General features: G+C 34.4%; 1 protein-coding gene across 1 annotated transcript in view; it reads left to right on the top strand.

The window, feature by feature from the left end:
• LOC141544591 (uncharacterized) overlaps positions 1–22512 on the top strand; it is a 64802-nt gene that overhangs the window by 8119 nt on the left and 34171 nt on the right. The window contains exons 5-6 of the mRNA XM_074270964.1: positions 18697–18834; positions 19835–19962. Of these exons, the coding sequence (XP_074127065.1) occupies positions 18697–18834; positions 19835–19962 (266 nt within the window). The remainder of the gene's footprint in view (positions 1–18696; positions 18835–19834; positions 19963–22512) is intronic.

Genomic DNA, 22512 nt, shown 5'->3' with positions numbered 1-22512 from the left:
TGCCTAGTTTCTGCCATACTAATTTCCAGTTTTCCCTGCAGTTTTTGTCAAATAATGAATTCTTATACCAAAATTTGGGATCTTAGTGTTTGTCAAACACTAGATTGCTATTTTTATTCACTATCTTGCCCTGTGAACCTAACCTATGCCACTGATCAACTAGTCTATTTCTTAGCCAATACCAAATGGTTTTGGTGACTGTTGCTATATAATACAGTTCTAGATCAGGTACAGCTAGACCACCTTCACTTAATTTTTTTTTCATTACTTCCCTTGAAATTCTCGACCTTTTGTTGTTCCATATAAATTCTGTTGTTATTTTTTCTAGGTTATTGAAATAGTTTCTTGGAAGTCTGATTGGTATAGCACTAAATAAATAGATTAGTTTAGGGAGTATTGTCATTTTAATTATATTCGCTCGGCCTATCCAAGAGCACCGAATGTCTTTCCAATTATTTAAATCTGACTTTATTTTTGTGGCAAGTGTTTTGTAATTTTGCTCATATAATTCCTGACTCTCCTTTGGTAGATATATTCCCAAATATTTCATACTATCGACCGTTATTTTGAATGGAATTTCTCTTTGTATCTCTTGCTGTTGCATTTTGTCAGTGATATATAAAAATGCCGAGGATTTATGTGGATTTATTTTGTATTCTGCCACTTTGCTAAAATTCTGACTTATTTCTAATAGCTTTTTAGCAGAGTCTTTGGGGTTCTCTAAGTATACCATCACGTCATCTGCGAAAAGTGATAATTTGATTTCCACATTTCCTACTCTAATTCCTTGAATCTCTTTCTCGGCTCTTATTGCCGAGGCTAGAGTTTCTAGTACTATATTGAAAAGTAATGGTGATACTGGGCAACCTTGTTTCACTCCTGATCTTATAGGGAAAGGTTCTAGTTTATCGCCATTACATATGATGTTTACTGAAGGTTTTAAATATATGCTCCTTATTATTTCAAGGAATAGTCCATTTATTCCTAGACTCTCAAGCGTTTTTAATAGGAATGGATGTTGGATTTTATCAAATGCTTTTTCTGCATCTATTGAGATGATCATATGGTTTTTATTAATGTGATTATTAATATGGTCAATTATACTAATAGTTTTCCTAATATTATACCAGCCCTGCATTCCTGGTATAAATCCCACTTGGTCATAGTGTATTATCCTGGGGATGATTTTCTGAAGTCTATTTGCTAATATCTTATTTAAGATTTTAGCATCAATATTCACTAAGGAAATTGGTGTATAGTTTTCTTTCTCAGTTTTCAATCTACCTGGTTTAGGTATCAGTACCATGTCTGTGTCATAGAAGGAATTTGGTAGGACTCCTTCAATCCCTATTTCTTCAAATAGTTTACATAGCATTGGAGTTAGTTGTTCTTTAAGTGTTTGGTAGAATTCAGATGTAAATCCATCTGGTCGTGGGGACTTTTCTTAGGAAGTTGGTTAATAGCTTGGTCTATTTATTTTTCTGAGATGGGACTATTTAGACTACTTACTTCTTCCTCTGTTAATCTGGGCAAGCTGTATTTTTGAAGGTATTCTTCCATTTCATTGAAGTTATCGAATTTATTGGCATAAAGTTGAGCAAAGTAGCTCCTAACTATTGTTCTAATTAACTCTTCATTAGTGGTGAGTTCACCCTTTTCACTTTCAAGACTAACAGTTTGCTTTTTCTCTTTCCTTTTTTTAATCAGGTTTACTAAGGGTTTGTCTATTTTGTTGCTTTTTTCATAGAACCAACTCTTAGTTTTATTAATTAATTCAATAGTTTTTTTTTACTTTCAATTTTATTAATCTCACCTTTTATTTTTTGAATTTCAAGTTTTGTGTTTTTCTGGGGGGTTTTAATTTGTTCCTTTTCTAGCAATTTTAGTTGTAAGCCCAATTCGTTGACCCTCTCTTTCTCTATTTTATGCAAGTAGGCCTCTAGAGATATAAAACTTCCCCTTATTACTGCTTTGGCTGTATCCTACACATTTTGGTATGATGTCTCATTATTGTCATTTTCTTGGGTGAAGTTATTAATTATGTCTATGATTTGCTGTTTTACCCAGTCATTCTTTAAGATTATTTAGTTTCCAATTATTTTTTGGTCTATTTTCCCCTGGCATTTTATTAAATGTAATTTTGATTGCATTGTGGTCTGAAAAGGATGCATTTACTATTTCTGCCTTACTGCATTTGCTTTTGAGGTTTTTATGCCCTAGTATATGATCAATTTTTGTATAGGTTCCATGAACTGCTGAGAAGGAAGTATACTCCTTTCTGTCTCCATTTAGCTTTCGCCAGAGACCTAACATATCAAACTTTTCTAGTATTCTATTTACCTGTTTGACTTCTTTCTTATTTATTTTGTGGTTTGATTTATCTAATTCTGAGAGTGCAAAGTTGAGATGTCCCACTATTTTAATTTTGCTATCTATTTCCTCTTGCAGCTCTCTTAATTTCTCTTTTAAGAATTTAGATGCTGCACCACTTGGTGCATATACGTTTAATATTGATACTGCTTCATTATTGATGCTGCCCTTTAGCAGGATATAATGCCATTCCTTATCTCTTTTAATTTGATCAATTTTTGTTTTTGCTTGATCTGACATGTGGATGGCTACCCCTGCTTTTTTGGTTTTGCCTGAAGCATAATAGATTCTGCTCCACCCTTTTACTTTTAGTTTGAATGTATCACCCTGTTTCAGGTGTGTTTCCTGTAAACAACATATAGTAGGATTCTGACTTTTAATCCAGTCTGCTAACAGCTTCCTCTTAATGAGGCAGTTTGCCCTGTTCACATTTATGGTTAGAAGGACTAATTCTATATTGCTTAGCATCCTATTAACCCCTGCTTATGCTTTTCCCCTTTCCTTGCCTCTTACCCCCCTACCAAGTATTTTTTTTTTTTATTTCTAATCATGAACAAATTTATTTTAAAACAGTTTTTGGTGTATATGTATGTGTATGTATATTATGTATATTACCATTCATTAAAGACAAAAGCAAATTTCCATACTAATTACATGGATACACTTGTTTATTTTTATATAATGAATTAAATCTTAGTGGGATATTTTATAGTTTTATTGATGCTAAATTTTTCGTGACTCAATTTAAGAAGCTTTGTCATAGACACTGAAATAATATCAATACTAAACATATATGCACCAAATGATATGGGGCCAAATTCTTTTTTTTTTTTAATTTTTTTAATTATATATATATACTTTTTTTATAATATTATCCCTTGTATTCATTTTTCCAAATTACCCCCCCTCCCTCTATTCCCTCCCCCCAATGACAGGCAATCCCATACAATTTACATGTGTTACAATATAGTCTAGGTACAATACATGTGTGTGAATATCATTTTCTTGTTGCACAATAAACATTAGAATCCGAAGGTACATGCAACCTGGGCAGACAGATATTAGTGCTAACAATTTACATTCACTTCCCAGTGTTTCTTCTCTGGGTGTAGCTACCTCTGTCCATCATTGATCAACTGGAAGTGAGTTGGATCTTCTTTATGTTGAAGATTTCCACCTCCATCAGAATACATCCTCATACAGTATTGTTGTTGAAGTGTACAGTGATCTTCTGGTTCTGCTCATTTCACTCAGCATCAGTTGATTTAAGTCTCTCCAGGCCTCTCTGTATTCCTCCTGCTGGTCATTTCTTACAGAGCAATAATATTCCATAACCTTCATATACCACAATTTACCCAACCATTCTCCAACTGATGGGCATCCATTCATCTTCCAGTTTCTAGCTACAACAAAAAGAGCTGCCACAAACATTTTGGCACATATATGTCTCTTTCCGCTCTTTAGTATTTCTTTGGGATATAATTCCAGTAGTAGCGCTGCTGGGTCAAAGGGTATGCACAGTTTGATAACTTTTTGGGCATAATTCCAGATTGCTCTCCACTATGGCTGGATTCTTTCGCAACTCCACCAGCAATGTATTAGTGTCCCAATTTCCCCACATCCCCTCCAACATTTATCATTATTTGTTCCTGTCATCTTAGCCAATATGACAGGTGTGTAGTAGTATCTCAGAGTGGTCTTAATTTGCATTTCTCTGATCAGTAGTGATTTGGAACTCTCTTTCATGTGAGTGGATATAGTTTCAATTTCTTCCTCTGTGAATTGTCTGTTCATATCCTTTGACCATTTATCAATTGGAGAATGGTTCGGTTTCTTATAAATTATGGTTAGTTCTCTATATATTTTGGAAATGAGACCTTTGTCAGAACCTTTGTTTTTAAAAATATTTTCCCAATTTGTTACTTCCCTTCTAATGTTGTTTGCATTAGTATTATTTGTACAGAAACTTTTTAGTTTGATGTAATCAAAATCTTCTATTTTGTGATCAATAATGATCTCTAGTTCTCCTCTGGTCATAAATTCCTTCCTCCTCCACAAGTCTGAGAGGTAGATTATCCTCTGTTCCTCTAATCTATTTATTATCTCCCTCTTTATGCCTAAATCATGGACCCATTTTGATCTTATCTTGGTATATGGTGTTAAGTGTGGATCCATATCTAATTTCTGCCATACTAATTTCCAGTTTTCCCAACAGTTTTTTCCGAATAATGAATTTTTATCCCTAATGTTGGAATCTTTGGGTTTGTCAAAGATTAGATTGCTATAGATGTACCCTTTTTTGTCCTTTGTATCTAATCTGTTCCACTGATCTACCGGTCTATTTCTTAGCCAATACCAAATGGTTTTGGTGACTGCTGCTATATAATATAGCTTTAGATCAGGTACACTTAGACCACCTTCCTCTGAGTTTTTTTTTCATTAGTTCCCTTGCAATTCTCGACCTTTTATTCTTCCATATGAATTTTGTTGTTATTTTTTCTAGGTCATTGAAATAGTTTCTTGGGAGTCTGATTGGTATAGCACTAAATAAATAGATTAGTTTGGGGAGTATTGTCATCTTTATTATATTCGCTCGGCCTATCCAAGAGCACTGAATGTCTTTCCAATTATTTAAATCTGATTTTATTTTTGTGGCAAGTGTTTTGTAATTTTTCTCATATAATTCCTGACTTTTCTTTGGTAGATGGATTCCCAAATATTTTATACTCTCAACATTTGTTTAGAATGGAATTTCTCTTTGTATCTCTTGCTGTTGCATTTTGTTAGTGATATATAAAAATGCCGTGGATTTATGTGGATTTATTTTGTATCCTGCCACTTTGCTGAAATTTTGAATTATTTCTAGTAGCTTTTTAGCAGAGTCTTTGGGGTTCTCGAAGTATACCATCATGTCATCTGCAAAAAGTGATAGTTTAATTTCCTCATTTCCTACTCTAATTCCTTGAATCTCTTTCTCGGCTCTTATTGCCGAGGCTAGCGTTTCTAGTACTATATTGAATAGTAATGGTGATAGTGGGCAACCTTGTTTCACTCCTGATCTTACTGGGAAAGGTTGCAGTTTATTTCTATTGCATATTATGCTTACTGAAGGTCTTAAATATATGCTCCTTATTATTTCAAGGAATAGTCCATTTATTCCTATACTCTCAAGAGTTTTTAGTAGGAATGGATGTTGGATTTTGTCAAATGCTTTTTCTGCATCTATTGAGATGATCATATGGTTCTTATTAATTTGATTATTAATATGGTCAATTATATTAATAGTTTTCCTAATATTAAACCAGCCCTGCATTCCTGGAATAAATCCTACTTGATCATAGTGTATTATCTTGGAGATGATTTTCTGAAGTCTTTTTGCTAATATCTTATTTAAGATTTTAGCATCAATATTCATTAAGGAGATTGGTCTATAATTTTCTTTCTCAGTTTTCGATCTACCTGGTTTAGGTATCAGTACCATGTCTGTGTCATAAAAGGAGTTTGGTAGGACTCCTTCATCCCCTATTTTTTCAAATAATTTATATAACATTGGGGCTAATTGTTCTTTAAATGTTTGGTAGAATTCACATGTGAATCCATCTGGCCCTGGGGATTTTTTCCTGGGGAGTTGATTAATAGCTTGTTCTATTTCTTTTTCTGAAATGGGACTATTTAAGCAATTTATCTCCTCCTCTGTTAATCTAGGGAGCCTATATTTTTGGAGGAAGTCATCCATTTCACTTAAATTATCAAATTTATTGGCATAAAGTTGGGCAAAGTAACTCCTTATTATTTCTCTAATTTCCTCTTCATTGGTGGAAAGATCCCCCTTTTCATTTGTAAGACTATCAATTTGATTTTCCTCTTTCTTTTTTTTGATCAAATTTACCAAAGGTTTATCTATTTTATTGGCTTTTTCATAAAACCAACTCTTGGTTTTATTTATTAATTCAATAGTTTTTTTACTTTCAATTTTATTGATTTCTCCTTTTAATTTTTGTATTTCAAGTTTAATTTTTGGTTGGGGGTTTATAATTTGGTCTTTTTCTAGCCTTTTAAGTGGTAAGCCCAATTCGTTAATCTTCTCTTTCTCAATTTTCTTCAAATAAGCCTCTAAAGATATAAAATTTCCCCTTATTACTGCTTTAGCTGCATCCCAAAGATTTTGATATGATGTCTCATCATTGTCATTATCTTGGGTGAAATTGTTAATTGTTTCTATAATTTGCTCTTTCACCCAGTCATTCTTTGAGATGAGATTATTCAGTTTCCAATTACTTTTTGGTCTATTTACCCCTAACTTTTTACTGAATGTAGCTTTTATTGCATTGTGATCTGAGAAGAAGGCATTTATTATTTCTGCCTTCCTACATTTAATTTTGAGATCTTTATGTCCTAATATATGGTCAATTTTTGTATAGGATCCATGAACTGCTGAGAAGAAAGTATATTCCTTCCTATTGCCATTCAGTTTTCTCCAAAGGTCTATCATACCTAGTTTTTCTAATATTCTATTTACTTTTTTAATTTCTTTCTTGTTTGTTTTGTGGTTTGATTTGTCTAAATCTGAGAGTGCAAGGTTGAGATCTCCCACTATTATAGTTTTACTGTCTATTTCTTCTTGTAGTTCTCTTAACTTTTCCTTTAGAAAGTTAGATGCTATACCACTTGGTGCATATATGTTTAGTATTGATATGGCTTCATTATTTATGCTACCTTTCAGCAGGATATAGTTTCCTTCCTTATCTTTTTTAACGAGATCTACTTCTGCTTTTGCTTGATCTGAGATAAGGATAGCTACCCCTGCTTTTTTGGCTTTACCTGAAGCATAATAGGCTCTGTTCCAACCTTTTACTTTTATTCTGTATGTATCTCCCTGCTTTAAGTGTGTTTCCTGTAGGCAACATATTGTAGGGTTCTGCTTTTTGATCCAATCTGCTATCCGTCTCCGTTTGATGGGATCGTTCATCCCATTTACATTTACAGTTAAAATTACTAATTCTGTATTTCCTGCCATCGTATTATCCCCAGATTATGCTTTTTTCCCTTGACCACCCTGATCCCCCTCCCCGATATTTAATTTACAGACCCCCCCTTGTGACGCGCAACCCTCCCTCTTTTTTTTTTTTTTTTTAGGATCCCTCCCCCCTCCCTCCAAGTCCCTTCACTTATTCTCCTTTCCCTTTTCCCTTTTCCTCTCCCCCCTTTTAATGAGGTGAGAGAAAAATTCTCTGAAAAACAAATATGTGAATTATTTACTTTTTGAGCCTCTCCTGATGAGAGTAAGATTCACACAATGATTCTCCCCCTCACTAAGTTCCCTCAGATATGGTGTATTTTCTATGCCTCTTCCTGGGATGTAGTTTCCCTCTTTTTATCACTCCTTCCCCTTTTTCTGAACCGACCTCCTTCCCTTTATTACACCCCCCTTTTTTTCTTTTATATCAGTAAAATCAAATTATCCTTGAGTATTTTTTATATACCCACCACAGAGTTACAGTTCTCAAGGGTTCTGTGTACCTTTTTCTGTTTCTCTTCAGTCTTGTGTATGTAGATCAAATTTTTTGTTTAAGTCTGGTTTTTTTCTTAGAAACATATAGAATTCCTCTGTTTCATTGAATGACCATCTTCTTCCATGGAAAAAGATGCTAAACTTAGCTGGGTAGTTCATTCTTGGTTGCAGTCCTTGATCTTTTGCCTTACGGAATATCAGGTTCCAGGCCCTTCTATCTTTTAATGTGGAGGCAGCCAGATCTTGGGTGACCCTTATTGTGGCACCTTGGTATTTAAATTGTTTTTTTTCTAGCTGCTTGCAGGATTTTCTCCTTTGTGTGGTAATTCTGCAGCTTAGCCACTATATTCCGTGGTGTTCTTTTTTTAGGGTCTATTTCAGAAGGAGTTCGATGAATTCTTTCCACATCTACTTTCCCTTCTGTTTCTATTATCTCTGGACAGTTCTCTTTGATAATTTCCTGTAAAATAGAATCTAGGCTCTTTTTTTGATCATAGTTTTCGGGAAGTCCAATAATCCGCAGATTATCTCTCCTAGATCTATTTTCCAGGTCTATAGATTTTCCCAGTAAGTATTTGACGTTGTTCTCCAGCTTCTCATTTTTTTTTGTTTTGTTTGACTGATTCTTGGGTTCTCTGTGAATCATTCATTTCTATTTGTTCCATCCTGACTTTTAAGGAGTTATTTTCTTCTTTCACAGTTTTTAGTTCTTTTTGTAAATGCCCAATTTCGTTTTTAAATGAATTATTTTGCTCTATTGAATTTTTTTCCATTTCCCTAATTTTTTTTTTTGAGAATTATTTTCTTTTTCCAATTCAGAAATTCTATTTTCTTGAGACTTTTTTATCTTTTCCAATTCAGAAATCCTAATTTCCTGTGTTTTTTTAACCTTTTCTAATTCGTAAATTTCGTTTCCCTGCATCTCCTGTGAATTCTTTATTTTTTCCAACTCCAATTGCAGGACGTTGTTATTCTCTATCATAGCTTCCCTTTCCTTTCCCCATTTTTCTTCAATCTCCCTCAATTTTTTACGAGTTTCTTCTAGGAGAGAGTTATGTAATGGGGGGCAGGAATCGTTCCCCTTTAGGTTGTTATCTGCTGACTCTCTGCTGTTACCTTCCTCGGGGTTGGATACCCGCTCTTTCTCTGTATAGAAGGAATCTATGGTTTTTCTAGCTTTTTTGCTCATATTTAAAAAAATCTTTTGGGGTCTGTCCCTGGGGTAGGAAATTATTTATTTACTTCTTTACCAGCTTCCTCCCAGACCAGATGGATGCAGAGGCTCCTGCGCCTGAGCTAAGATGGAGCTCTGGGAGAGAGTTCCCCACCCCCTCCCTGGAAGTGCCTCAGAGGTGATTAGCGCTACTGTGCTTCGAGGGCATAGAATAGTAAAGACAGCACAAAGCCCAGCCTATGTGTCCGGGTGGGGAGTGGATGTCTGCAGCAGGTCATGTGAAAAGCCCCTGTGCTCAAACTGGAAGTGTCTGCCAGAAACCTTGGTCCCTAGTTCAAAGGTTTCGCTTCTCTGGGACTTCCTGGAGCTGAGTTCCACTCCCTCCAGCTAAGCTAGGCAGTGTGTGTTGCCTTGGGCCGTATCCACCCACTTGTCAATCTCTTAACTATTCTCAGGAGGTAGCTGACGCCACACCCCCTGGTGCCGAGATCTGCTGAGTCACCTTCAGGGTCCAGGGAAAATCTAATCTGAGTTTTAAAATATTTTGGCTTTCTCTTCTGAACTGCTAAATAATTAGCAGAGAAGAGCTAACAGCCTGTGCCAGATTCCTTTACCTCAGTGGCTTATCTGATCCCAGAGCCCTTCCCAGCGCAATGGGCGCAGTGTGCCACTACCCCACCGTCTGTGCTGGTCTCTCTTATTCCTCCCCCGGGAACTGACCTTTCCTGTTGAAACTCCAGATTCTCTTCAGCTGGTAAGTCGTGCTTCCAGTCCTTATGGTATCTATCAGTCCTGAGCTAATTCTGAGACTTAATTTATCTAATTGGTTGTGAGGGAGTGAGGACGTTCACAGAGACGTGTGTTTCTTCTCCGCCATCCCCCCCTACCCAGTATTAAAGTGGTGAACACCACTTGCTTTTCACAGCCCTCCATTTTTAGGATCCCTCCCCCACCTTAAAGTTCCTCCCCTTATTTTACCCCTTTTCCTCAAAATTTCTGTATTCCCTTCCCCTTAGCTTACTCCTTCCCTTTCACTTTTCAATGAAGTGGAAGAAGTTTCACCATTAATCGAATATGTCGATTGAGACACACTATGTTCATCTCCCTCCTTTCTTTCTCTCAGATATAATAGGTTACCTTTGCCTCTTCATGAGATGTAGTCCCACCACTTTACCCTTTTTTATGATATAATTTCCTTTCCACCTCTAGTTTCTAAGACAAATTGTATATATGTTCTTTACATATTTTTTTGGCAGAAGTATAGTTCTCAAGATTTCTTTTTACCTTTTTAGAAATCTCTTGAGTTCTGTATTTGAAGATCAAACCTTTGATGTAAATCTGTTTTTTTCATCAAAAATAGATGGAATTCATTTATTTCGTTAAATGTCCATCTTCTTCCCTGGAAAACGATGCTCATTCTTGCTGGGTAAGTTATTCTTGGCTGCATACCAAGTCCCTTAGCCTTTTGGAATATCATGTTCCAGGCCCTTTGTTCTTTTAATGCGGACGCTGCTAGATCCTGGGTTATTCTTATTGTAGATCCTCCATATCTGAATTGCTTTGTTCTAGCAGCTTCCAATATCTTTTGCTTTGTCTGATGGTTCTTGAACTTGGCCACTATATTTCTTGGCGTTTTGATTTTAGGTTCCCTTTCAGTAGGTGATCGATGAATGTTTTCAATGTCTATTTTACCCTCTGTTTCCAGAACATCTGGGCAGTTCTCTTTGATAATTTCATCGAAAATGGTGTCCAATCTCTTTTTTTCCTCCCATTTTTCAGGGAGACCGATTATTCTCAAATCGTCTCTCTTGGATCTGTTTCCCAGGTCTGTTGTCTTTCTAATAAGGTACTTGACATTCTTTTCAATTGTTTCATTTCTCTGGTTTTGCTTGACTACCCCTTGGTTTCTCCTTGAGTCATTCATTTCTACTTATTCGAGTCTAATTTTCAATGATGTATTTTCTTCACTCACTTTTTTTATATCTCTTTGTAATTGTCCAATTGAGTTTTTTTCTTCTATGGAATTTTTTTTTCCATTTTATCCATTTTATTCTTTAGAGAGCTGTTTTCTTTTGCCAGCTCACTAATCCTGTTTTCCTTGGAGCTGTTTACCTTTTCCAGCTCACTAATCTTGTTTCTCAATGATTTGATTTCTTTATCCACCCTGTCTTTAAATGCATGGGATGACTTCTCCAGGCTCTCTTGCCAAGCTTCCCTTTCCTTTTCCCATTTGTCTTCCAGCTCTCTTGTGAGAGTGAGAGCCTTTTTGATTTCCTCTATGAGATTCTTTTGTATTGAGGAGCAGCTCATATCCCCCTTAGGGGATTCCTCTAGGGACAGTCTGTTTTTAGTCTCCTCAGTGTTTGAAGTCTGCTCTCTCTATATACAAAAGCTGTCAATGGTTAGAACCCTTTTGAAATTTTTGTTCATTTTGTCAGAGTAGGAATCGAAGAAAAAAAAATTGACAAGAGAAACAATTGATCTGTTTTGTGGGGGATGGGGATGGATGGTATTAATGGGCTTCCTCTACAGACTGGGGGTAGGGCAGCAGAGAGCCACTAACAGAACAACGATGACTGTACTGAGTCTGCACTCTGAGGCTCTGAGAACGCGCTGAATCAGTCCAGGTGGGGGTTGGGGGTGGCCGGGTTCTGAGAGACGCAGGCTTTCCGGGGTTTCCCCCTTTCTTATCATCTCATAGGGGTACAAACATAGCATTGCTGGTATTCACAGTTTTCTCCTCCTTTGGCTATAATTCCAAATTGTTCTTCAGAAAGGTTGGATCAGTTCACAACTCCACCAACAATGCATAAATGTCCCAATTTTCCTATCTTTTCTTCAACTTTTATCATTTTATTTTATTAGAGTATAATTTTATTTCTCTATCTAGCACTTCCTTATTTAGGTATAGCACCATATTTGTTGCATAAAAGGAATTTAGCAGGACTCCTTCACCTATTTTCCCTAGCAATGTATATGCTCATAGAATGAAGTTTTCTTTGAATGTTTATTAGAATTCCCAAGTGAACCCATCGGGCACTGGGGATTTTTTTTCCTTAAGGAGTTCAATAATGGCTTGCTCAATTTCTTTTTCTAAGATGCAGTTATTTAATTAGGCATTCTATTTCCGGTTCACTTAACTTGGGTAATTTATGATTTCCTAAATATTCATTGATTTCCTCATATTTATTAGCACATAATTGGGCAAAATATTTGCCAATAATTGCTTTAATTTCTTCATTAGTGATAATTTCATATTTTTTGATACTGGAATTTGGTTTTCAACACTCTTTAAAAAAATCTAATTAATTAATGATGTATCTCAATGATTTTTCATAAAAGCAGCTATTGGATTTATTAGCTTAATACTTCCACTACATTTTTTTAATAAGTTAAATCTCTTGAATCTCAGATTTGATTTTGAGGATTTCCATTTGGTACTGAATTAGTGATTTTTAAATTTGCTCTCTTACTAGGTTTTTTTTTTTTTTTTTTTTTTTTTTTTTTTTTTTTTTAAGTTTCTGGCCCAATTCATTGATCTGTTCTATTTCTATTTCACTGATATAAGAATTTAGAGAAGTAAATTTTACCTTTATTTAATGCTGTTTTGGTTACATTTCATAAATTTTGGTATGTCATCCCATTTATATCATTCTCTTTTACGGGCATTTATTTTGTATCCAGCTTTACTAAAGTTAATTCTTTTTTAGTATTTTTAGTTGATTAACTAAACATGCCATATCATCTGCAAATAATGATAGTTTTGTTTTCTCATTACCAACTCTATTCCTGTCATTTCTTTTTCCCCCTCTTATTGTTAAAGCTAACATTTCTAATACAATATTAAATAGTAGTGGGGATAAGAGACAACCTCATTTCACTCCTGAGTTTACTGGAAATGTTTCTACCATATTATTCCCATTGCATATAATGCTTGAATATGGTTTTAGATAGATGGTATTTATCATTTTTAGGAAAATTTGATTTATTACTACATCCTCTTGTTGTTGTTGTTTAATATGAATTAATATTATATTTTGTTGAATGCTTTTGTCTGAATATATTGAGATAATTATATGATTTCTGTTAGTTTTGTTATTGATATAGTCATAATTATGCTGTTAGTTTTTTCTGATATTCAGACAGCTCTCTATTCCTGGTATAAATGCTATGTAACCATTTTGTATAATTCTGGTAATAAGTTCCTATAATTGCTTTTTGAAAATTTATTTATTCTTATTGTCAGTTACATTTAAACCTTTTCATTTCTTTTTACAAGTTTTGAGTTCCAAATTTATAGAAAAGACATGCCATTCGCCAAATGATTAGTAGCTAAAGCATATAAACAGACAATTTTCAGATGATGAAATTAAAATCATTTCTAGTCATGTGAAAAAATGTTCTAAATCATTATTGGTCTGAGAAATGCAAATTAGGACAACTCTGAGGTACCATTACAGAATTCTCAGATTGGTTAAAATGACAAGAAAAGATAATGATGAATGTTAGATGGAATGTGGGAAAACTGAGACAATATTATATTACTGATGGAGTTGTGAACTGACCCAACCATTCTGGAGAGCAATATGGAACTATGCCCAAAGGGTTATCAAACTGTGCATACCCTTTGAACCAGCAGTGTCTCTACTTACCTGCATTCCAAAGAAATCGTAAAAAAAATGAAAAATGATTGATCCTAACCTAATACCTTATACCAAGAAAAAGTTGAATGGAATAATGATTTAGACATAAAGAGTGTTACTATAAGCAAATTAGAAGAATAATCTCAGTTCAGTGAGGAAGGAAAGAATTTGTTGCCAAAGAAGAACTAGAGTACATTCTGGAATACAAAATGGATAATTTAATTTTAAATTAATGTGATTTAAAAATTTTCTGCACACACAAAAAAAATCTGTACAAGCAAAACCAATAAAGATAAGAAGGAAAGCAGTAATCTGAGAAAAATTACTTCCAAGGGCTCTGATAAAGGCCTAATTTCTAAATATAGAGAGAGAATTAATTCAAATAAAAATTAATAAGAATACAAACCATTATCCAATTGACAAATGGTTAAAGGATATGAACAATTTCAGATGAAGAAATCCAAACCATTTCTAGTCACTTGAAAAGATACTTTAATTCATTATTGGTCAGAGGAATGCAAATTAAAACAACTCTGAGATACAACTACATACCTCCCAGATTGACTAGGATGACAGGAAAAGATAATGATAAATATTGGAGGGTATGTTGGTGAAGTAAACTGATCCAACCATTCTGAAGAGCAATATGAAACAATGTTGAAACAATGTCCCTTTAAACAAGCAATGTCCCTATTGGGCCTGTATCCCCAAGATATCATAAAAAAGGAAAAAGGACTTATGTTGGCAAAAATGTTTGTAGCAGCCCTTTTTGTAGTGGCAATGAAGTGGATACTGAGTGGATGTCCATCAGTTGGAGAGTGGCTGAACAAGTTATGGCATATTACATTTTTGGAATAATATTATTCTATCAGGAATAATCAGCAGGATGATTTCAGAGTGGTCTTGAGAGACTTACATAAACTGATGCTAAGTGAAGTGAGGAAAACTAAGAACATTGTATGCAGCAACAATAAGATTATACAATGATCATTTCTGACAGAAATGGCTCTTTTCAACAGCAAGGTGATTCAGGCCAGTTCCAGTGGTCTCATGATGAAGAGAGCCATTTGCACCCCAGAGAGAGGACTATGGGATCTCAGTGGGAATCACAACATAGTATTTCACTTTTGATGTTGTTTCTCTTTGCTTCCTTTTTGTTTTCTTTCTTTCTTTTTTCCCCCCTTTTGACCTGGTTTTCTTATGCAGCATAATAATTGTGAAAATGTGTATTGAAGAATTGCACATGTTTAATATATTGAATTACTTGCTAACTGGGGATGGGTGAGGGAAATGGAAGGAGAAAAAATTTGGAACACAATATTTTGCATGTTGAATATTGAAAATATACATGTATTTAAAAAAATTAAAAATAAATAAAATTAAATAAAAAGTAAAACAAAACAAAAATGTGAGTTCCACATTCTCTCCTTTGTCCCTACACACAGTTCCTATTAAGAAACTATATGTGAAGTTATGCAAAACATTTCCATAGATGAGAAAGAAAACATAGAACTCTCTTATTGTAAAAACAAACAAAAACACCCAAACAACAGCAACAATAACAAGAACAATCTTTAAGAAAAGTAAAGTTAGTACTCCTACTGATGAACATGCCTTTTTGCATAAGATCATAATGAAATCCTTTTTGTTTTTTCTTCAAAGAAAAATAAAACTTAAAGGGAGAGAAAGAAAAGCAGGATTGGAGGGAAAGAGAGAGAGAGAAAAAGAGAGGTCAATTTCTTATCCTAAGTCCTTCAGAGTAGATATGGATCATTGTACTACTCAGAATAAGAAAGGCATTTACAGCTGGTCATTGCAGATCATTGCTATTAATTTGCATGTATGTGTGTGTATACATATCTATCTATCTATCTATCTATCTATCTATCTATCTATCTATCTATATCTATATCTATCTATCTATCTATCTATCTATATATATACATATATACATATATACATGTATATGTATACATATACATCTCCCCATCCAATTGAGCCAGACCTTTCCTGAAATCCTTGCAAAGTATCTTAAGTTGGAAAATGATTATACTATGAAAGTTTGTGGATTCTGTCACTCCAGATTCTATTAAGAGGCTTGATTTAGCATTGATTCTGAAATTTTGTTTTTAAATTTAGGATTAGATTATTTAGTTTTTTATTAATGATTTAACTGTTTTTCCCACTGCCCTTTGATGAATTTTATCTTATTGCATTAAGATCTGAAAAGAATGCATTTAATATTTTTGAATGACTTCTGGGAGTAGAGCTAGAAAACTAAGCAGGAAATCAGTGTAGCACTCTCATATTCACCAAAAAACAAACATAAAATAGTTTCCACACCAAATCGGGGCAGAGAAGAATCATCAAAAATACTGGGAGAAATAAATTGTGAGCCCAAAAATCTTGAAAAATTAGCAGGAAATGTGTGAGGCAAAAGGGGAGCACAATGCAAGTCAGGAAGCAAGCCAGTAGGAAGCCCCACCTCAGGAACCATATGTAGAAACTGAGAACCAGTATGGTGGAGTAAGCAAATGCCAACATTGGATCCCCAAAATATCCCAGTATAGTCAGGGGAACAGGGAGACTACCTCTGACAAGGGTCACATGCTTCAGTCTAGGTCCTTGAAAACAGGCAAGCTCCAGAGGCCAGACCTCCTTTCAGTGTAGCCCCAGATAAAGAAGTAAACTCTAACCTTCAGGCACCTAAGCAAACAGGTACCTGCCAGTGATTGGATTACCCTGTCCTTTGTCGTATTGGGGGTGAATGCAGAAGCTCCTCAAGGGCCTCAATACATGCCAAACACTATCACTAACAGCTCAATTTAGTACCAAGCAGGCTGTAAGACCCTGAGGGCCTCCAGCAGTGCTAAAGGATGAGCAAAAGAGATCTGACCATAGAAAGTTATTATGGTGACAGAATAGATGAGGGCAACTATGTGAAAATATCTATGGGCAAAATGCCAATGAAAAGTTCTTATTTTTTTGCCCTTGAATTATATGATTTTTAAGCTATTTTTTGAGCTCTCCTAAAAGTCCTTTCTGGGCCTGAAACCACTTTCTCTTTTTCTTTAGGGATGGGGTGGGGTAGAGTAGCTGACACTGCTGGAGGCTTATACTGAGCCAATGTCCGAGTGTTTGTGCCTGCCTTCTTCTAAGGCTTTTTCTGCACTTTTCCAGAGATACACTGAAGCAAGTAGCAGTTTAACCACTTGTGGCTGCCTGTGTGCTTAAGTACCTCTAGGTTTGAAATTGACCTCTTTTCCTAGGGCTACACTGAAACACATGAGTTCTGGCCCCTGGGGGTTTCTTGTTTACCAGGGAGCTATCCTAAAAACTCGGAGCTGAAGTTTGCCTGTTCCCCTGGCCATGCCAACATGGAGGTACATGGGAGGTGCTGGTGTTAGCTTTTGCCTAATTCTCTGAGCTGACACTCAGAATCTACTGCTGGTTTGCTGAGGTGGAACCTGATGTAAGTTTCCTGAGATGCTTCTTGTTCTGGACTGCATTTCCCATTTATTCTAGGGAGATCTTTCCTGCCAATCTTCCAAGATTCTTAAACTCACAGATAGTTTCACTCCATCCTTTTGATGGTTCTGCTATTATAGAAGTTTCATTGGGGAGCAATTTTATGTTGTTTGGAGATTAATGTGGAAGACTCAAAATGATTTATTATTTACTTCCCGATCTTGACTGCTGAACACAATGTTAATAAAAATAAAAAACAAAACAAAACACACCTTTTTAGACATATGATAATATTAACTACTAATACTAAAGTTTATGATTCCATCAGTTTCAATATCTCTCATTATCTTTTAATTCCCATCCAAACATACTTTTTCCTCCTTTCTTAGATCTGATATTAGAGAGTTAGGATCAGAGAAAAAAGAGAATTAATATTTCTATCTGCTAGAAAGAGCTTATTAATATTTCAAAATAAATAGTTTTTCTTTTTAAATCTATGATTTCATCAGTGAGGATTTTTCTTGCACTAACTGAACCTTTAACAGAATCAAGCTGTTTTGTCATTTATGACTAAGTAGTCAAGGGATAGTACTATCTTTCATCAGTACTAGCTTATCAAAAACCCATATATCATCCAGCATACAATAAGCTCAGTACTTCAGAAGTATTTCAGAAAACATTTGTGTTTTCATCAACATAGATATTCTTTCCACTTGTTCAGCTCCTTAAGAATTTTAATAAGTTGACTTTGTGAGTTAATGATCTTTCTCCAAATCAATTGGTGCTCTCTTTCTGGCAATTAATTCTTCTAAATTTACATAAGTGTTCCCCTAAACAAGAAAGTTCATTGCTGTATTCATGTTCAAAGACTTTCAGAAAGTTAAGACATAAAAGAGCTTCATCTGATTTTGCTTTAGACAACCAATTGTCACTTCTACATTATGATAGGGCACTGGATTAAGAATTTAATGGAATTGATAAGATTGTTTCTAATTGTTTTTGTTTGTTTGTTTGTTTGTTTGTTTTTTTGTCTGAGGCAACTGGTGCTACTGACTTGCCCAGGGTGTCACAGCTAGGAAATGTTAAGTGTCTGAGCCCAAATTTGAACTCAGGTCCTCCTAACTTCAGGGCTGGGTTTCTATCCATTGTGCCATCTAGTTACCCCTTTCAAAGAGCTTCCACTTTACTTTTCAGGCCAGTAAACAAACTGAATTGCCTTAATTTTGTCACCCAAGGAACATTGACACAATCTCTCTTTTTTTAAATTATGATTAATTTCACAATCCCTACTAAAATTGGAAGGGGACAAAAAAGTTCTCTTTTCCATCTTTCTGTCTGGTTTTCATTGTCATTTCTAATGCTGCACTTGAGTAATCAAAATACTCCTCTCCATCACTATATGTTCATGTTGCATATGTGTATTAAGACTAAATGATATGAGATATCTTCTTATTGAAGTATATCTAGAAACATGATTAAATGTGATTAGTTTAAAGTTTTAAAAATGAATTGTTTCTTTGTTATTCTAGAACGGCCCTTATGATTGCTGTCACTCAGGAATCATCAGATTTGGTCACTCTGCTTCTCCACCATAATGCTGATCCCACTATCCAAGATGTGTATGGATGGACAGCTGAGCAGTATGCTCAGCAATATGATTATCCTCTGTAAGTGCTAACATAATTCTAAATGTCTTTATGTAACTGCATCTAAAAGAATTTTTCCTCCATAAAATCGAAAGTGAATATGGTTTTTATACTTGCATAATGTAACAACTGTCTGGCAAAGTCCCTGGAAAATTCCAGCTCTTCCAACTGCCACATGTTCAGAATAGCCCTGGGCAAACAGGCAACCTCTTGAGGATAGACCTCTGTTTCATACTTAAGGATCCTAAGAAGAAATTGAGCAAATGACCAACTCAAATTATCGAAGTTGAGTACAACACGGGCAAAAAAAGATATGAGCTAGAACCACACAAGTCTGATATCAGAATTTTCAGAAGTAATAATGATAATAACTGCCATTTTAATAGTGTTTTTAAGATTTTCCAATGTTTTACATACATTTTCGTATTTGATCTTCACAAATTCTATAATATAATAATAATTGTGTACATTGATAGAGGCAGTGGGTTTTGTTGTTGTTTATTTCTTTTTTAATGTCTTGCAGACATCTCTCACTTGTAAGAGACCTAAAGTTAAGGTTTAGGGAAAATCACATTATATCTTGGATATCTTCATGTGAGTGCTAATGAAAAAGAATCCTATATGTTAATGGCCAACATTAAGTATTCACAGGCAGTTTGTAGGGGTAAATATGCTCAATTTGGTGTCAGAAGTCCTGGGGAAAGATCATCCCTCTCACTGTGTGTGGACAACTTGTCTGGACAACTGTATCCTTTCTGGGATTTAGTTATTTAACTGATAAAAAGATTACCCTTAATGCCCTTAATAAGCCTTTTCAGTTTTAAGCCTACAATTCTATAGTACTGTGACTCTGAAGACAAATGTATTACATCTCAGTTGAATGATTAGTATTGCTTTATTAAAGACTTTATTAAAACAATAAAAATATTAAAAGTGTCTAATATTTGAGATACATAAAGATTTGTTGCATATATTATTTTATTTGGGTGATGCAGACTTATTTTGTTTACTTTTTTTTTAGACTTACTTATTATCAACAAATTGAAAATCAGAAAGACTGTAATAAGCCCTCTACATCCCAAATCAGCTGTTCAGAGCAACCTTCTGGTTTTGGATTTGCTTTCAGTGTACCATTCCTGTACAAAAAAGGTAGAACTACTGATAAACCCAAATAAATAGTTAATTAAAAAATAAGCGCTATCTTAAAATTCATACATTCTCTATTTTAAAATAATAGAAACTTTTTTATCTTTGGTTAATGAATTAATTACCAAATTGTAGGTCTACTACCCTGAAACTACAAAGCAATGTTTGTGTCACTTTTATCTGCTTTATCTCCCCAATAAATGTTAGGCTACACTATCAATTTTCTGACTTCCAAATTATTTTATAAATGTTTAACCAAATTATTCTACATATGTTAAACCAAAATAACCAAATAACTTAACCAAAAGTGAAAACTCTTTAACACTTAAAACATTAAATATTACATTTGATAATATAATGTTTTTACGCTTAAATGTGGGGTAAATAAATGATACCATTTCTTATGATTTAATATAAATTGAATGAAATTCGCCAAAGATCTATCATATCAAACTTTTCTAGTATTCTATTTACCTGTTTGGCTTCTTTCTTATTTATTTTATGGTTTGGTTTATCTAATTCTGAGAGTGCAAGGTTGAGATCTCCCACTATTATAGTTTTGCTGTCTATTTCTTCTTTCAGCTCCCTTATTTTCTCTTTTAAGAATTTAGATGCTGCACCACTGGGTGAGTATATGTTTAATATTGATACGGCTTCATTATTGATGCTGCCCTTTAGCAGGATATAATGCCCTTCCTTATCTCTTTTAATTCAATCAATTTTTGTTTTTACTTGATCTGAGATGATGATGGCTACCCCTGCTTTTTTGGCTTTACCTGAAGCATCGTAGATTCCTTTACTTTTAGTTTGAATGCATTACCCTGTTTCAGGTGTATTTCCTGTAAACAACTTATAGTAGGATTCTGACTTTTAATCTAGTCTACTCACTGATTCCTCTTTACAAGGGAGTTTATCCCATTCACATTTATGGTTAGAATGACTAATTCTATATTGCTTGCCATCCTGTTAAGCTCTGCTTATGTTTTTAACCTTTCCTTCCCTCTTACCCCCCTACCCAGTATTAAACTTGTGAACACCACTTGCTTTTCACAGCCCTCCATATATTTTCCCAATTTGTTACTTCCCTTCTAATCTTGTTTGCATTAGTTTTGTTTGTACAAATGCTTTTTAATTTGATGTAATCAAAATCTTCTATTTTGTGATCAATAATGATCTCTAGTTCTCCTTTGGTCATAAATTTCTTTGTCCTCCACAGGTCTGAAAGGTAGACTATCCCCAGTTCCTCTAATCTGTTTATGATCTCATTCTTTATGCCTAAATCATGGACCCATTTTGTTCTTATCTTGGTATATGGTGTTAAGTGTGGGTCCATATCTAATTTTTGCCATACTAATTTCCAGTATTCCCAACAGTTTTTTTTTTTCAAATAATGAATTCTTATCCCAAATGTTGGTGTCTTTGGGTTTGTCAAAATCTAGATTTCTATAGTTGTACCCTATTTTGTCCTGTGTACCCAATCTTTTCCCCTGATCGACTAGTCTATTTCTTAGCCAATACCAAATGGTTTTAATGACTGTTGTTTTATAATATAGTTCTAGATCAGGTACAGCTAGACCAACTTCATTTAATTTTTTTTCATTACTTCTCTTGAAATTCTCGACCTCTTATTGTTCCATATAATTTCTGTTGTTATTTTTTCTAGGTCATTAAAATAGTTTCTTGGGAGTCTGATTGGTATAGCACTAAATAAATAGATTAGTTTGGGGAGCATTGTCATCTTTATTACATTCGCTCGGTCTATCCAAGAGCACTTAATGTCTTTCCAATTATTTAAATCTGACTTTATTTTTGTGGCAAGTGTTTCGTAATTTTGCTCATATAATTCCTGACTTTTCTTTGGTAGATGGATTCCCAAATATTTTATAGTCTTGACAGTTGTTTGGAATGGAATTTCTCTTTGTATCTCTTGCTGTTGCATTTTGTTGGTGGTGTATAAAAATGCTGGAAAATTATGTGGATTTATTTTGTATTCAGCAAATTTGCTAAAGTTGTGAATTCCAATAACTTTTTATTAGAATCTCTTGGGTTCTCTAACTATACCATCAAACCATCTGCAAAGAGTGATAGTTTGATTTCTTCATTACCTACTCTTATTCCTTTAATCTCTTTCTTGAATCTTATTGCCGTGGCTAGCATTTCTAATACAATATTGAATAGTAATGGTGATAGTGGGCAACCTTTTTCACTCCTGATCTTACTAGGAAAGGTTCCAGTTTATCTCCATTACCTAGTATGCTTACTGATGGTCTTAAGTATAGGCTCATGGCTATTTTAAGGAATAGTCCATTTATTCCTATTCTCTCAAGTGTTTGTAGTAGGAATGGATGTTATATTTTATCAAATGCTTTTTTTTGCATCTATTGAGATGATCATAAGCTTTTTTAAAATTTGATTATTAATATGGTCAATTATACTAATAGTTTTCCTAATAGTTTTCCTAATATTAAACCAGCCCTGCATTCCATTCCTTGTATAAATCCTACTTGATCATAGTGTATTATTCTGGGGATGATTTTCTGAAGTCTTTTTGCT

The sequence above is a fragment of the Sminthopsis crassicaudata genome, chromosome 5 (genome assembly GCF_048593235.1).
Source record: "Sminthopsis crassicaudata isolate SCR6 chromosome 5, ASM4859323v1, whole genome shotgun sequence".
Classification (NCBI taxonomy): Eukaryota; Metazoa; Chordata; class Mammalia; order Dasyuromorphia; family Dasyuridae; genus Sminthopsis; species Sminthopsis crassicaudata.
Note: the sequence above shows the minus strand (reverse complement) of the source record. Positions and strands in the feature narration are given on the sequence as shown.